Source organism: Sinohyriopsis cumingii, chromosome 1 (genome assembly GCF_028554795.1).
Source record: "Sinohyriopsis cumingii isolate HCF-2022 chromosome 1, ASM2855479v2, whole genome shotgun sequence".
Lineage (NCBI taxonomy): Eukaryota > Metazoa > Mollusca > Bivalvia > Unionida > Unionidae > Sinohyriopsis > Sinohyriopsis cumingii.
Window position 1 is genome coordinate 84,940,297 of NC_142961.1, and position 17,179 is coordinate 84,957,475.

Below are 17,179 nucleotides of genomic sequence, written 5' to 3' on the forward strand. Positions count from 1 at the left end.
TTGCCATCTGATGAAAAAATTGAAAAGATGGCATATACATGAAGATGTGGTTACTTCATACAAGTAAAGAAAAACTCTACTGTACCAATACATACAGAAAATAAATATCTCCTGACCAATAATCAGAGTTTTAGTTAAAACTGTGTACATCCTTACCCAGATATGATATTGTTATTCATGGCCTGTAGGACTGGATGATCATCAGGAACATCCGGGGCCAACGGTTCTGGATTCCATTCCTCAATAAGAGCCTCCTTTTCCTGCAACAAAAATGAACATCTACTTAGATCCTATAATCTGTTGCAGATACTGATATAACTGGCACTATTTCAAGTACATTCACTTTGCTCATTTGATTATTAGTTATCAAGAAAAGCTTCTGATAGTAGAGCCCTAATATATATATATATATATATATATATATATATATATATATATATATATATATATATATATATATATATATATATATATATATATATATAAGTGATGCAACTAAATGATGGGCAAGAATAACGAAATCAAGCAATGACATTTTCTACTTATTTCTACTTAGCTACCTGTTCTTACGAGTAACTTGTAACTTAACTTGTCCTGTAGAAATTTTTAGACATCCACTGCATATCAATAAAGCTGAAAACTAATAAAAGACAAAACTGGGTCATAAAAGGAGAATTGTTTCAGCTGTTTCATTTTGTTCTGCATATGACAGAAAACAAACTTAAATAAACACCTGACTGGTCAATTACAGTATGGGCCTGATTGCTGTCATAGACTCAAACCTGTAAAGGACCACACAGTTATAAAATTCTTTCTAAAACTTGACTAGTCATTCTGAAAAAAATGTAATATTATTTTTACTCTGTATTGTTTTTTATTTACTTTCGACATAGCCCACTTTATCAGATAGGGAGAAAATTATTACTTTATTTACCACCAAGGAACTAATTGAGAATGTCAGATATGCTTACAGATGATCACAACTTTTATCAAATGTCTCTCATGACTAAGTACAATACTCTGACAAATTCAGTTAACCTGCATCCCCAAAAAACTGCTTCAACTGAAAGAGATATATAATTTTCAAAACCAGTCTAGCAACATTGTCCAGTGCCTGACAACTGAACAGAATATGGTCACTATTTTTGAAACATTTCTGCCTAAAAACACTGAAAATATTTAACAAGTTAGTTTATTCCTGTTGTCTTAAATGCTCATACAAGTCTGATTCAAATTACATGATTTACTTTAAAAGAGCTCTGATAAAGATTTAGTATAAATGGACACATTTCTGGTCATATGGTACCATGTATGACGCTTTTATCAGAAATACTTCTAACATATTCAATACTTCTAACAGATTTTGTCTATTAAGAAAACTGCAGATTATTGGATAATTCACCTCTGCTCAAAGAATAACAGAATACAAACAATCAGGTGAAAAAGCATCTTGAACTGCTTTTCTGGCCCAGAAGAGGAATTGGTTTGAAACCCACATTTTCTCCCTGGGGACAGCTGTCAGTGAGCTTGAGAAATGACTCCCAGATAAGCAAATGGACTGGTAGAAGGGTTTCCATGAATGCTGTAGCGTAAAGAGTTCCTTTTTGTTTCTCTGGCCTCTCCTGGGAAAGGATTTCTGGGGTCTTTCACACTTAACCTATAAAAGGTAGGCCTGCCAGTGGGTACCCACCCATTGATAGTAACCTGGGTAATAAAAAGAGCCACTGAGTACCCCTTTATACAGTATGCAAGTTTTCTGCCAGTGCACATGGCCCCATATGCCCTTGGCTTTTTAAGGCAGCACTCACTTTGTTTTCAAGTTTAGAATCCTATGATCTAGCTGCAAATATATGTATTTGTTTCGTGCCAAGTTAGTTCTGCCTCTTCCAGTAAATGTTTGACCTTAGTTTCTTAGCTTCTTCTCCCACATGACAACCCTTTGATTGGGCCACAAGTGTAATACTTGCTCAGTGGCAAGTAAGAGACTGGTTATTTGATCTTGCCACACAAATGACCACCTTTAACAGATTTCACAAACTGTATGATTAAAGTGTTGCATATAAAGCCCAAGCTCAGTCTTTACATAAGCACCCACATATGATAGTGCAGCCATGGAAAGGAAGTCATACAATATTTATTATAATAATAACAACAATGATGGAGGATTTCAGAACTTTTTAGACAATAAGGATGAATTCTTGGACTTTGTACCAGATGACATTAGTGTAACTCATGATTTATTTCTTTTTATTTCACAGTTTTGATAACTATATGTTCATTTACTTCACATTTTGATACAAATAAAAACAACATGAACAGTTCTTACACTTTGACCACCAAAATGTTCATGCCAGCATTTACCAACAATGAAGCAGTTAACTGTATTTTCCTTCTGATCAGTTATCCAGGCAACTGATCATTAGGATCATTTAATTGTTTTTGAAAATTCTGACAGCCCTAATTAGTTGTTTGCCTCACTGGTGGCCTGCCTCCTGAATTCCTCAATCTTGCCATAGAATAAAAGGCTTGACAGGGGGAAGAACAACTGAAATTATCTAATCATTGTCCTTCAAGAAAGTAAACTTTGCAATGAACACATCAATTTTTGCTAATTGCATGTTCATGGAGGCCATTACAGCACTATGAAGCAGGTGTTATTCTGCTCTTTCAAGATAAATGCCATTTAAAATACCAATTCCCATGCATGACTTTCAAAAGGATTCTCTGTTGGAAAGTTGAAGTTCTGAGGAGACTGGTGAAAAATGGCTGGAGTGCTGCATGTCTGAAAAGGACTTTCATTCTACATGTAAAGAGGCTGGTTTATTCATTGCTGGTACCACAAGAGTACTGTCTATGACTGAACTTAAAAGACTGGTAAATGTGATCTGTTGAACTCTCCAATGAATCTGGGTGGTAAATGATGCTGGGAGAAAAAAGGCCTGCCAATCTTTTGGTTCCTGGAGCTGTCTAACCAAGCAATGTAGGATATATGTGTCCCATCTGACTGGGAAGCTGCTTCAATGGCAACTAACCTCTCTTTGTCCAGAGGTTCATGGATGCAAAAATTTTGTACAAGAAAATGATAGGTGATTGGAGTAGTGGGCTGACTTCAGACAAAAGCAGATGAAACATTTCTTCAGTTGGTGCTTGAAACAAACTTTTCTCTCGACATCATCAGGTTGGCAAACAAGACTGTGTTTGTGAGCTTGAAACTTAACTGTAAAATGAATGAAGTGATAATGATGAATCTCATAGACAAAATGCTTGTGCTGTAGAAACCATTTGAATGGTGTGGTTAATGTGGTTACAAGTCTGTTGTTATTGAGGTATGGTTGCCTCCAAGCATCTTCCATCATACTATTGCTGTATCAGACTGTATCAAGCCCTCGGGACTGGACTGTTGCCACAGCTAGTACTGGGGCAGTGATGGGTCAACTCCATATTGCTGCATGATGGTACAATGGGTCAACAGTAGCCAGTAACACTCCTTATGGGAGACAACCATACGAGCCATCCAGTGTCAGGTAAGATACGAGGATGTACTCTGGCACTGGCTACTGGGGGAAGGTGATTCACCATAACAAGTGTAGGAAAGTTTCATGTCTGGCCAAGTTTAATCTGACTAAAATCAGATCTACACTGTCCTACATGAAGATCAGACAGCAACTGCTTACGGGTCATGTTCTGGTAACCTATGTTATTACCACAATCGCACAATTGCTAATTTTATCAACCAGTCAGATGAAGTCTAACATCTTCGCATTTGGAGACATAGCACTATGGATGAAGTACATGAATGTGTACCAAACAATTTCAGTCACTTTCAGATTTTTGAAAGCTGCATTTTCATTGGCCAATTCAAAGATCATCAGAACATTACCCTTAAGTGGTCATAGTCAGATTTTCATGTATAACAGCAGAGATCTGATTGTAGTCAGATTGGGCCTAGTTAGGACTCTGTACCATGTCAACTCATTTTAAGATACAAGTCCAGCTGCATCACCAGAGGCAAAAGTTGAACAAGAAAATGGTACTGAACAATTTTTCTCCTAAACGCAGGAATTTTCTGCCTTCAAAAGTACAGTCAAGAAAAAATTTCTAATTAAGTGGAATCTGTAAAAATGCCAACAGCTTCTGAATTTCTAATCTTTCATTTGCTAGCTCACTAACTGGTCCAGTAGTTGCTTGGTAAAATGACTGACCTTCCAACCTCCATCCACTGAGTACAAACATTACATTTATGATCTCAACTGCACCCCATATAATTGATGCAAGTGGGGTGATTATCCTTTGCCAGTTTAAACAGAATGCGCTCAAATAACTAAGCTTTGTACACAGCACCTGATACCTGTAATTAAAGACAGCTAACAAAGGCATATACAGCAGTTAAGTGTCATGTAATTACTGATACAAGGTACACTAACACTGACATAATAATTCTCAATAACTAATGAATAGCAATATACTCTGAACTATAGATAAACTAAATTAGGAATGAAGGCAAATTACTAACCAAATTTACAAGAAACTGGGTCAGTAGAGAAATGGTTTGTCTGTACTCACAACCCATGTACAGACAGTTACGATGGTGCCACCTGAATCAATACATGATGAAATTAACAACCAATGTGATAAATTATTCATCAGGAATTAAATTGGAGCAAGGTAGAAAACAGATAAAATATACTTCCCAGCAATAAGGAAACTCCAATGTTTTGCCCCTGCACTGTAAAGGCATATTTATAAGTGGAATCTGTGAGACCCTCATATGAAAAGTGCACACAGGCATAAGCAGAACTAATTGCTGATAACTATAGGGTATGTGGACACCATCCCTATATCCATGAGGAAACTACTCGTCTGACTTTTTTTCTAGGACAGCAGACAACAATTATTGGACCATTGTTTCTAACCATGTCAAAGATGATTTTAATGTCTTTTTTTAACCCAGGAGGTAGTAGCTAAATTAAAAAGGCACTGGACATATTCTTAATGTATTCATTTAGATCAGGTAATATATTTGAAAAAGAAATAAAAAATATGTAGGTTTTGGGCTGTAACATCATTCTGCCACATGGCATATCTAGTGCACAAAACATATACAGGTAAGACTGCCAATCACAACTCAGTATCTGATAATTACATCACTAACTATGGTATTCATTTTTCCAGACAAACCCAGCACAGACTTCCAGGCATAACAAGAAAAACATGTGCAAGACTGAGATAATTTTTTGAAAATGCTTTTTTCTTCTTAAAATAAAAGGAAACTACAATAACACTCTGTCATGCAACCCTGCTCAACCCAAGATAAGCATTAATTATCTGTCTAGTTTCCCTTAAATAAATTAAAATCTCTTGTTCACCTGTGACCATATGAAGACCAGGTACCTGACAATATCACACTTCATTTCTGTATCTTTTTTTTTTAAAGTGCAGAAATACTATCACAAATAGGCTAAACAGAAAGACCACAAAGGCTCATTCTGCTGAACCCAAAAGATTCAAATGAATCAAATTGATTGGACAATTTCGTGCTAAAATTTAAGTCCAAAGTGTGTTCATATGTTAGATAAGAAAATTATAAGGTTATAAACTTCAATACCTTCTCAGTCAGCACTGTTTTGCCAGGAGCATAGGACTTTGAAAAAATCAGCTTGATAATCCACAGTATAAGCAAAGCCTCAAATATCAGATGATATGTTGGAGCCTGTGAATAAGATAACAAATATCAGATGATATGTTGGAGCCTGTGAATAAGATATCAAATATCAGATGATAAGTTGGAGCCCGTGAATAAGGTATCAAATATCAGATGATATGCTGGAGCCTGTGAATAAGATATCAAATATCAGATGATATGCTGGAGCCTGTGAATAAGATATCAAATATCAGATGATATGTTGGAGCCTGTGAATAAGATATCAGATGATATGTTGGAGCCTGTGAATAAGATATCAAATATCAGATATACTGGAGCCTGTGAATAGGATATAAAATAACAGATATGTTGGAGCCTGTGAATAGGATATAAAATATCAGATAATATGCTGGTGCCTGTGAAGAAGATATCAAAATAATATAAATATGCTTTTCTACTCTTTTTTCTAAATAACATATCTAAAAAATAAAGCAAATTATAGCATGCAATAACAAAAGGCTAACTAAATGTACTGTTTATATTAACCATCAAAAACATTTCATCTCTTTCATCATTCTTAAAAGCTTCAATACAAAAAGCTCTTTGTCATAAGAAAAGAAACTGATGCATTTATTGCCAAAGACCTTTCTTAGTTATCCCATTAATTCCACTTTTTTATCACCTTCAAGAAGTCAACCCCTTATACTTCATGTGTTTACTGGTTCAAATGAGTGACACTTATAATGTAAAGGCTGAGTTCTGTACCTAATACATTTTTGTATTGGATAAAAACAAATATACATTGCATTGTTGTGTACTCCATAATTATTTACAAAATTTGTCCAATACACTGTACATTTCATTGATATTTTAATGTATGAAGAATTATGCTAAAAACTTTACCCTAAAATCCAATACATTCATTATGTATGCTATAACTCGATGGACACAATGGGTCTAAAAACTATTCACAAATATCAGAGTAATTAATTTTTGTACCTTGGAGCTAGCTCTGTCACTCAGCTTGGAACTTGAGAAAAAGTTCCAAAATTACCATATATACTCGCTTATAAGTTGAATCAAACTGCAAACAACGAAGATCCTGATCTGCCATAGTATAATGCACATGCAGATCAGGGTCTACATTACTTGTAGATTACTCCTAACAAAATGCACAGACCTAGATCTGCCAGCACATTGTGTGAAGCAGATATGGGTCTTTGCAGTTTGCATTTGGACTTACAAGCAAGTACATATGGCCTGCCCCTTTTGTACATGGTTTCAATATGGACAACCAACATCCCAAGTGTGGCAAATTTCCAAGCAACAGTTTAGGAGACAGAGTTACATACAGGTGGTTACATGGACAGATGGAGAGTTATTGATGGAAGGTCACATGGACAGACGGAGAGTTACCTACAGGTGGTCACATGGATAGATGCTGAGTTACAGACATGTGGTCCATGGATAGATAGACAGTTACAGGCACATGGTCACACTTAAACCTGATAGCACATAGCCTAGCTGTTCATACCTATTTCTCACTAATGCATAAGTTTATTAAGCATTTGACAAACAGTATCCATGCAAATGAACTGCTAACTAACAAAGCAGAATCTATGCAACTATTCTGCAATAGCAACTTCTAAGATTAAAAAATGATATCATGGATACTTAAAAACAGCAAAAGAGACATACACCATTGTAGCCCACCCTAGCTGATCCGTTTTATACCTGAACCTGCCCCATTCTGTACACAAGTCTAGCTGCTAACCATGCTTCTATTTCATTACTTGCCTCTTATGTCTTGCCAGGCCAATTCCCTTAGCATGCTTGGAGTCAAAAGAAAGCCATGTTTTTCAAGTCAATCTGAACTATCAACATAACTTTCTACTTCCGAAAACAAAACAAACAAGCATAGCCAGGAACAAATTTGGGGGAGGCAAGCTGACTGGACATGTTGGGAATAAACAAATGAGAACAGATAAAATTAAACTGATTTAATCAAATCTTTTTACAAAACATTAATTTTTAATTACTTTTTTAGTAAGTGCTGCTTGCTATTAACCCTTTTATGTACTATGCAACATGATTACTTTTATCAAAACCAATGACAATTTCTGATTTTCTAATGTACTAAAACAATGCTATAGCATTCTTATTTTATACAGTAAAAGACTGTAAAAATCTACAGAGGTATCTTGTTACTGAGCCTAAGCCATCACTATCCTTTTCACATCTTTTGCTGTTCAACAATAGATCAATAAAGTCCTAATATATTTTCAATCTTGCTTTGTTTAGGTAGGCTATGTGCATCAGAGTTAATATATATGGAACTGTATATCCCGGGTGCTACTATTTTAAGTGACCTAAAAGACCAACCATTGATACCTTGGTACTTGCTGACACAAGTGTCAAATCACTGAATACAAAGTACTACATGTACTTCTCTGGGTCTTTCTACCTCTGAATTCAGTCACTGTAAACATCAGTACATTCTTCCTCTCAGTAGCTAGTTGAAGTCTTTGAATTTGTCGTGCAGCTATTGCATCATCATTTTTTTATGACAAGTGCATCTAGGGGTCTTTCAGCCACTGAATTACGTCATTTGTAAATAACAGTACAGCTAAAATCATTAAACAATCAATGCATTTTGCAGGTGGTTGAAGTAGGACTAGTAGTCTTTAAATTTGCTGCCCAGCTATTGCAGAGGTCTCGCTAGGATTTTAAAACTAGGAGTCCAGGACTCCCATTTTGGTAAAAATAGGAGTCCCACCATCAAAGGTTGCAGTCCCTTCTTTCCTACAGAATCAACACAGACATGAGTGCATCTATTTTTAGATGGAGAGGTTTTCGTAATGTAATCACTCAATATAATATAGCTTCATTACAACAGTCCATTGACAGGATCACAAATTTATGGTTTATTTATTTGTATACATACTTGTAGTAATTTTAGGCAATAGTATCTGATTTGCTGTTTTTTCCCATATTTTCGCAAATACATGTCAAGTCAGAAAACAGCTTAGACCTTAAAGAGCATCTCACGAATTCCACAACATAGCATTGTCCCATACGTTTCTGACCTACATAATTTGCATTTGAAAGTTAAATCTTTACTAAGATAATACCTAGGCTTTGGTTTCAATGACCTGTATATTTTTTCTGAATATATCTGCCTAATGATTTAAGAAAACAGACAATTTAATAAACTGGTAAACTTAGCAAAGTCTGCCATTATTTCCTGTTAGGCTTACTAGTTCACTTACAGTTTCAAACTAATTTTATGACGAAATAGTGTACAAGAGGCAGCTAATATATATCCAGATCACCGATTTTGATCTTAAAATAACAAGATTGTTTGTTTTATCATCAAAGGATAGCATGCAGGAAGTTGATAGTTGCTACCTTACAAGGAAAAGGGTTAATGGTCAATCAGCTATCAAAACATAATGCTTGTGAATGGGCAAAAGTTTGACAATGTAACTGATATAAAAACTAGGCCTAGCTACTGATGTCTTGATGAATACATTTCGCTACAAAACTAGAACTAACCGGGCTAAAAAAAAATATGGTATGGTCAGTCAATGTACCTCTTAACAGAAGAAGGCAAAGTTTACATTTTTAGGCAACTTGTCACCCACTTATGAATGGCATTTTGTCTAAGTCTCAACATGTCTTGATTCTGAGGTCAACTGCACTGCTTATTCCACTACATTCGGAAATGAACACAATAACGAAAGCTAAGGTTGTTTATTTGATGTAATTTTATAAATGACCACATGTACATCTCTGGGTCTTTTTGCCTCTGAATTCAATCACTGTAAATATCAGTACATTTTCCCACCCTGCCACCAGTCAAAGCCTTTGAACTTGCCACCCAGCTATTGCATCATGTTCTTTTTTATGTGCTCTTATAAAATGGCAACATGTATGTACATCAAGAGGTCTTTCAGTCACTGAATTCTGTCATTGTAAATATCAGCAAAGCTAACTGATCAACACATTTTCCCACAAAGCAGGTGGCTGAAGCAGGACTGGCAAGTCTTTGAATTTTGCCGCACACCTATTACATGCATAAGGAGGACTCCCACCTCAGTGATTTTCTGCATCCAAGATAAAAAAATTGCATCCAAGAACACATAAGCGTTTCCAAGATCTCTGTATTGTGTGCATATGGAGGATTCCCATCGTGTGATTTTCTGCATCCCAGATAAAAAAACTGGCATCCAAAAAAGCATGATTAAGCATTTCCAAGCCTTCTTTATAAATAGTATTATGTAATAGAATTAAACTACTTTAAATTAGCATACAAATGTAATAGAATTAAACTACCTTAAATTAGCATAAAATGTAATAGAATTAAACTACCTTAAATTAACATACAAATGTAATAGAATTAAACTACCTTAAATTAGCATAAAATGTAATAGAATTAAACTACCTTAAATTAGCATACAAATGTAACAGAATTAAACTACCTTAAATTAGCATAAAATGTAATAGAATTAAACTACCTTAAATTAACATACAAATGTAATAGAATTAAACTACCTTAAATTAGCATAAAATGTAATAGAATTAAACTACCTTAAATTAGCATACAAATGTAACAGAATTAAACTACCTTAAATTAGCATAAAATGTAATAGAATTAAACTACCTTAAATTAACATACAAATGTAATAGAATCAAACTACCTTAAATTAGCATACAAATGTAATAGAATTAAACTACCTTAAATTAGCATAAAATGTAATAGAATTAAACTACCTTAAATTAACATACAAATGTAATAGAATCAAACTACCTTAAATTAGCATACAAATGTAATAGAATTAAACTACCTTAAATTAGCATAAAATGTAATAGAATTAAACTATCTTAAATTAACATACAAATGTAATAGAATTAAACTACCTTAAATTAGCATAAAATGTAATAGAATTAAACTACCTTAAATTAGCATACAAATGTAATAGAATTAAACCACCTTAAATTAACATACAAATGTAATAGAATTAAACTACCTTAAATTAACATACAAATGTAATAGAATCAAACTACATGTACCTTAAGTTAGCATACTCATTTACAAATGTGATCATATCAAACAGCATGCTCATTCACAAATGTGATCAAAGATGACATGGCAACCAAAAGAAATGAGTACTTTTGGAATAAAAAGTTCTGTTTCACAGATACAGTTCATTATGGAGAAATGAGTTCAAGAGTTTACAGTGAACTTAATATTACTGAATTGGCACTCAGAGATTTCCTCAAGCCTGAGAAGTCTCACTATTACTTGCAATGAAAACATGGCATCAATATTTTACTAACAGAAGAATAAAAATAAAATAAAGTTTTCAATGTGGACTGTTCTTTCATGAAATAAATTGTCCATAGTTTTCAAAAAGAAAGAATCCTGTTTTATTGTGAATCAACAACGACAAAACGCAGTGATGATTTACACAATTTTCCTGGATACACATGATGGCTGTAGAAACCGCTAAGAAAATAAATGTTGTTGGATAACTTGAAAATAATGGTATAAAATCTTCTTTATAGACAATTATTCCCAATGTGATTATAAAACAAGTATTCAGAAATTAAGCAGCACAGTTACCAAGCACCCACCCAGATTTTCTCTATGTCCTGCAGTGAATGCACCCATACTTTATTTTTTTGAGGTCTTCTGTAAAGTGTGTCTTTGCTTAAAGTGCAGTCTAGGTTTTTGGACCCCACTGTGTGCGAGATATCGATGCAGTAGAATATTGTTAGCTTTTCATGATGAGAAGCTATACTGCCTAAGTACTGGCAGTGTACAAGCATTTATTACCAAAAGGTAACGGTCATCCTCTTTTTGGTTCAGAAGGAATGTGTGTTGTGTTATTTCACTTGCTAAAGAAAACACAGCATGCTAAATTTTAAGATGAATAATTAGGCAAATCATATAATTGGGATTTAAACAAAGTGAAGTACATGTAAATATAAATGGAAATATTTTGAGTCTGAAACATATATCTCCAAAACAGGGATCCTAAAATTCATAATAATTAATTAATGGAAATTTTCAATAAACTCCAAATAGTCAAGTTTTACATTACCAGGACTTGGAGGCTGATAATCAAACTAGTTCTTGTTGCTAGTATATTTCTATTCTTAATTATGACCTAGGTAAGGCATATTGTGTTCCAAATATCCAGTATAGGCTGATGTGCCAACACACAATATAGTTTGACTGATCTAATAGCTTACTACACACCCAATCATTCAATTATAATCATGGAGATAAGTTTAACACTTCTAGTCTTGTTATTTTATTTCTCATTATACTGTTTAAACACTTCAGGAAACTATAATGACCAAACAAATGCATGGGATAATTATGGGCACCTTATAACAAATTTTGCCAAATCAAGTTAACAACCTGACTCCAAATTCATCTGTCAGTCATTCCTTTCTAATTCAAGGAAAATAATTACCAAATATTCCTTAGTTAATAAACCCACTCTAATTAATGCTTCCTCCACCTTTTTAACAACAAAATATCTAAAGGATGCAGTGCAAGACCTGTGATTTTCATTATCCGTCTTCTTCAGATCCATGATTACAACAAAATGCTATAGCAGTCTCAGTTGATCACACTGTTACAACGTATATGTCAATGTATTAATTACTAAAGTTATAGGCACACATTTGGTCTTAAACATAACACAACAGCTGCCTTGCTGGGCAGCACATTCAAAGATTTACAAGCCCTACTTCAATATATGGTATGTACACTTTCACATTTCATTACATATTCTCGCCATGTACTGACTCAGTATGTCCTTGGAAAAGTCACTTAACCCATTTCCTCTGAATGATATAACCAATAATGTGTTCAATGTGTTATTAAAACCCATAAAAATAAAACAAACAAAAATCTCACCATGTACATGAAAAAGTAAAACTTTACTATGTACTCATCCCAGGGCTGCGACGATACAGATTTGCAACTAGGCTGATGATAAACAAAGAAAATGCACAAACTTCAATTTGGATATAACCTCTAAGCATTTCCTAGATGTTATGGGTTCAAATTATTAATCTGGAAATTTCTTTTACCCATCTGGGAACAAAAACAATTAAAAAGACCCAAAATATTGGGAATGAAATAGTCAAATCAATTTGGGAGGGGCTGTTTTCCTGTTATAGAAAAACACTAGATGAGACCAGAATGGATGTAATAACTTGAACTGACTTGGAATATATGCAAGATTTTTACTATTCAAATTAATTTTTGAGGTGGACTGCATAATCATAGATCTAACCAATAAAGGGCATAAAGTCAATTAAACACCAAACACTGAAAACAGAAAACAAATATTATATTTATTATGCCAAATACTCAATTTCTGACCCAAAAATAATTTTTTTTTTTTAAATTTATTTTAAATTCAACTTAACAAAGAATCATAAAAAGACATCAATAAATGTTTTTGCAGACATAAAAACTTAATTTTAGATGCTTGGTTTAGTATGATTAAACTGGGTTTGACAGTCTTTGTCATGAAGCTGACATCCTGAATAAGAGTATTTGGCTAATTTAGACCACAGTTTTCAAACAGTTCCCCATTCCAATTTTGGCACAAGATTAGAAATTCTCTGCCTTTTATGTCATGGATGCAGTCAATGAACATACAGCACAGGAAAAATGCCTGTCAGATATTTTTCTTTGTGGGGGACACAGATTTAACTTTTTTTGTGACAATTAATTTTTTTTATATAAAAACAACGATAGTCCTAGGCTACAACCAATTTTCATGACAAATCTGCTTTTCCACAACACTTAACATGTTAAATTTAATTGATTTATTATTATGGGTCACTGTATGGTATAAGCGTTGTGAACTACAGCTGCTAATTAGCACCAGAAGTGACCAACAAACAAATCTTACGCATGTTAAAGATAATTACAGGTCACTGGGAAGACAATTCAAATTGGCACGTCAGTCAAAAGGGGCTGAAAATTGTAAATCGTGTTAAATCATTTATTTGATGTTTAAGCAAGACAGAAAGCCGTATCAAATATTTCTAAAACTATATCCTGTACAAAGTCCTTTGACCAGAATAACCTATGAAACGCCTATGAATAGGTCAACAAAAGGTCCTGAACATCAGACGTAGATAGACTGATGGATTATCAAATTGATTTATCCTATACAGTAGTCCTAGAATCATCCAGTAAATACACCTCTTCCATTTCCTATTTAATGTACATCATCTACGAAGCTTTAAATTTACCAGACAGTCACATTAGCTATTTCAAAATATGACTCAACCTGAAAAATGGCCTGAAACATTTCATACATATCCCAAGTGGCTGGAACGATCGCCATTTCGGCTAGATACCTCTAAGAGGAGTCAAGGGCAGCAACTGCGAGAAACTTGAGGACGTGCTCGAATCTGCTGTTCTCGAGCTACCTTTGTACCACAGGGATTTAAACACTATGAGCAGTGTATACGATTATCCAACATTATTGTCTTAAAATTACTAATCACTGATCGGTATTAATGTCAAGTTCTTGTGAATAAAACACCGAAAATGTATAATATTAAGTGTGCTAGATGAAATGCGCAAGGTAGTCACTGTCATGCATCTTTATCACTGACCTTGACCTTTTGAGAAATATAAACCATTCCGATTTATTCCGTTAACTTTATTTCAGATATAAGTCCTTGTACTCAAGCATGCAAGTAAAATGTCAGCGATACGTTTTCCCACAGTTTCCTATGCATGCTTAAGTTTTAACCAGGTAACCCACTGTCGAATAGTTTTCCTGTTAAGTCATGTGTTTTCACGCACTTTCCATGTTTTACTCCCATTACACTGTCGTAGATGCAATTTGTGTAGAAGCTTTATCGGGCCGATGAAAAAAATAAAAGGAAATTTATTGAGAAAATTGCAAGAGACACTTAACTCTGCTATTCTAACGCTGTTCTTATAATGATTTTTATTTTATTAGAGTATTCTTCTCAAAAATTAAAATAATAAAATTTTAGAAAATAAATGATATTGAAATATATATCATATTTAGGACTTGAACCATTTAAAAAATGGCTAACAATATGGGTACGTAAAACATATATCTCTTGAAAGTATGATTTGAAAATGCAATATTTAATGACATATTGTACAGGACAAGATACATGAAGTATCGGGAGAAAGGTTTTATTTTCTATTTTTTCTATCATTCTTCCCACTACCCACAAATAAAAAGTAAAAATATAAGTTTTAAAAAAACTTATCAATGTTTAAATAATTAGGAATGCATTTTTTTTACTTGGTTGGGTAAAATTGCAACTTTCAAAGACAATAGTGTAATACTTTCATAGAAAAAGAACTGTTAAGTAGGATTTGCATTAGCTATGTTATATATGGTAAAAGTACGTTTTTGTTGGATACATTCATAGATGATGTTGAAATACAGTGCAGATGAGAAGGTGAGAGATGCAGTAGTAGAGGTGCGGAGAGGTAGAAAGTGGGTGGCTGCAAGGCTGTCGAAAAAGCAGAATTCAGGCCGAGACACAGCAACATGGTAGGCACAGTAGCAACAATAAGTTTGGGATGGGAGATTTGACAAGCCATGCGCGCCAAGCAGCAAACATCAACGAGAAACGTGCCAGTATCCAAAAGGAAGTATGTCTTGCAGAGGAGGAAGGCAGGCACGTCAAAGCTGTCATCATGAGTGAGCAGAAGCATTGGTTACGCAGAGGAGGTGTGAGGTCCAGAAAACTATGTTGGAGTGAAAATCAGCTTCCTCTTACGCTCAGCGTATGATGTTCTCCTACACCAAGAAATCTAAAAACAAGAAGACTAAATAATGACGCAGCTGTAAACCTTTTGGGAGACTTGCAACTTTAGAGCACGTGCTGTCATCCTGCAATGTAGTTGCTTTTAGAAAATGGCATGAATGTCAAACAGCTCTACTTAGAACTGGAGAGACGCAGTGGAAAATGGCTCCAGTGTGGATGCAATGGAGCTATCAAAGGCATTCGACAGCCTTCCGCACAGCCTCGTCATCGACAATATTACAGCCTTGAACATTGATCAAACTCATTGAAAACTATTTCTATAACTGGAAAAAACGCGTTAAACAAGGAATAGTAACTAGAATATAACCCCCAAAGGCGTACCCCAATGCTCAATACAAGGACCTCTTATATTTAATATCTTTATAAATGAAACATTCAGCTTCACAAAACAAACAACACTATATAATTACGTTGATGACAATTTCATATCTTGCATACATAAAGATCCAAATAATTTAATATCTTTTCTACAAAATGAGAGCAAAATAATAACTGGTTGGCAGCAACTAGTATGAAAGCCAACCCTCAATTCCAGGCTATTATTCTTGGCAAAAGCAACCAATATCACTATAGAAAACCATGAAATACCATGTGGGGATGCTGTGAAACTCTTTGGAGTAGATATTGATTCTCAGCTTTATTTTTTTAACCACACAAGTGAGATTCATTAAAAAAACATCAAGACAAATAAACGTCTTGCAACATCTTAACACTATATGTCCACTAACACTAAGCTACAAATCTGCAAATGCTTTATTAGGTCAAATTTCAAATAATGCCCCCTTATTTTGTATTTATGTAGCATTCATAAGTTGGACAAAATAAGCAAAATACATTATAAGCACTAAAAACTGGCGTTTGATGACTTTGCTAGCTCTTATTAAAGAGCGCATTAGGGATAATGGAACTTCTGTGTTAAGATAGACAGTGGGATTTAACATGGGGAAATTTAACATGGTTAGGCCTATAGCGGGACAAGGGAAAGTTTAATATAGGTTGGGTCTGTATAGGGACAAGAGGAATGGAAACAGGGGTGACGTCACGGTATTGGGCACTGGCAAAAATGTTGCAAGTGGCACACATTACTCGGGCGGAACAGTGTGGCAAGGGGGTAACCTGAATACGCATTATGTAGTGGCAATGAGACATAAACAGAGAGACATAGACAGAGAGACGTGGTTAGAGACATGATGAGAGACATAGAGAGAGAGAGAGATAGACTTATGACACAAACATAGATTGATGAACATCAATCTATGTTACACACACACAAAAATTCGACTAAAAAATTGTGTAGGCAAGAGAGTAAATCGTTTCGAGGCAATGGAGTGGCTCTTAAAAGGGCCTTGGGGTTTCTTCTTCTTTGTCTTCTAATTTCTGTCTTCTCGTCTTCTCCTCCAACAACATCTTTTTTTCTCCACTATATTCTTCTTTTTCTTCTCCTCTTTCTTCTCCTCTTCTTCTTCCTTTACCTCAATCTCCTATTTTTTCCTTTCTCAATTTTTCGATTTCATTGTCTAAGATTGCGTCCCCGTCTGACTGCTGACTTTCCGACAGAATAGGGCCTGCTTCTGCAGTAGCAGAAAGGGAACACATTCGTGTCTACACGACAGTCCACAAAGCCTTTGTCTGACCATTGCTGGTGCCGCTGATGCTGCTGCTGTCTCTGCTTCTGAA

The 17,179-nt window shown here is 34.7% G+C and overlaps 1 protein-coding gene across 1 annotated transcript in view; it reads right to left on the reverse strand.

The window, feature by feature from the left end:
* LOC149807269 (serine palmitoyltransferase 1-like) overlaps positions 1–14,063 on the reverse strand; it is a 103,376-nt gene extending 89,313 nt beyond the window's left edge. The window contains exons 1-3 of the mRNA XM_089964262.1: positions 13,969–14,063; positions 5,606–5,710; positions 157–260 (exon numbers count right to left, since the gene is read on the reverse strand). Of these exons, the coding sequence (XP_089820388.1) occupies positions 157–260; positions 5,606–5,710; positions 13,969–14,025 (266 nt within the window). The 5' untranslated portion in view covers positions 14,026–14,063. The remainder of the gene's footprint in view (positions 1–156; positions 261–5,605; positions 5,711–13,968) is intronic.
* Positions 14,064–17,179: the final 3,116 nt, after the last annotated feature.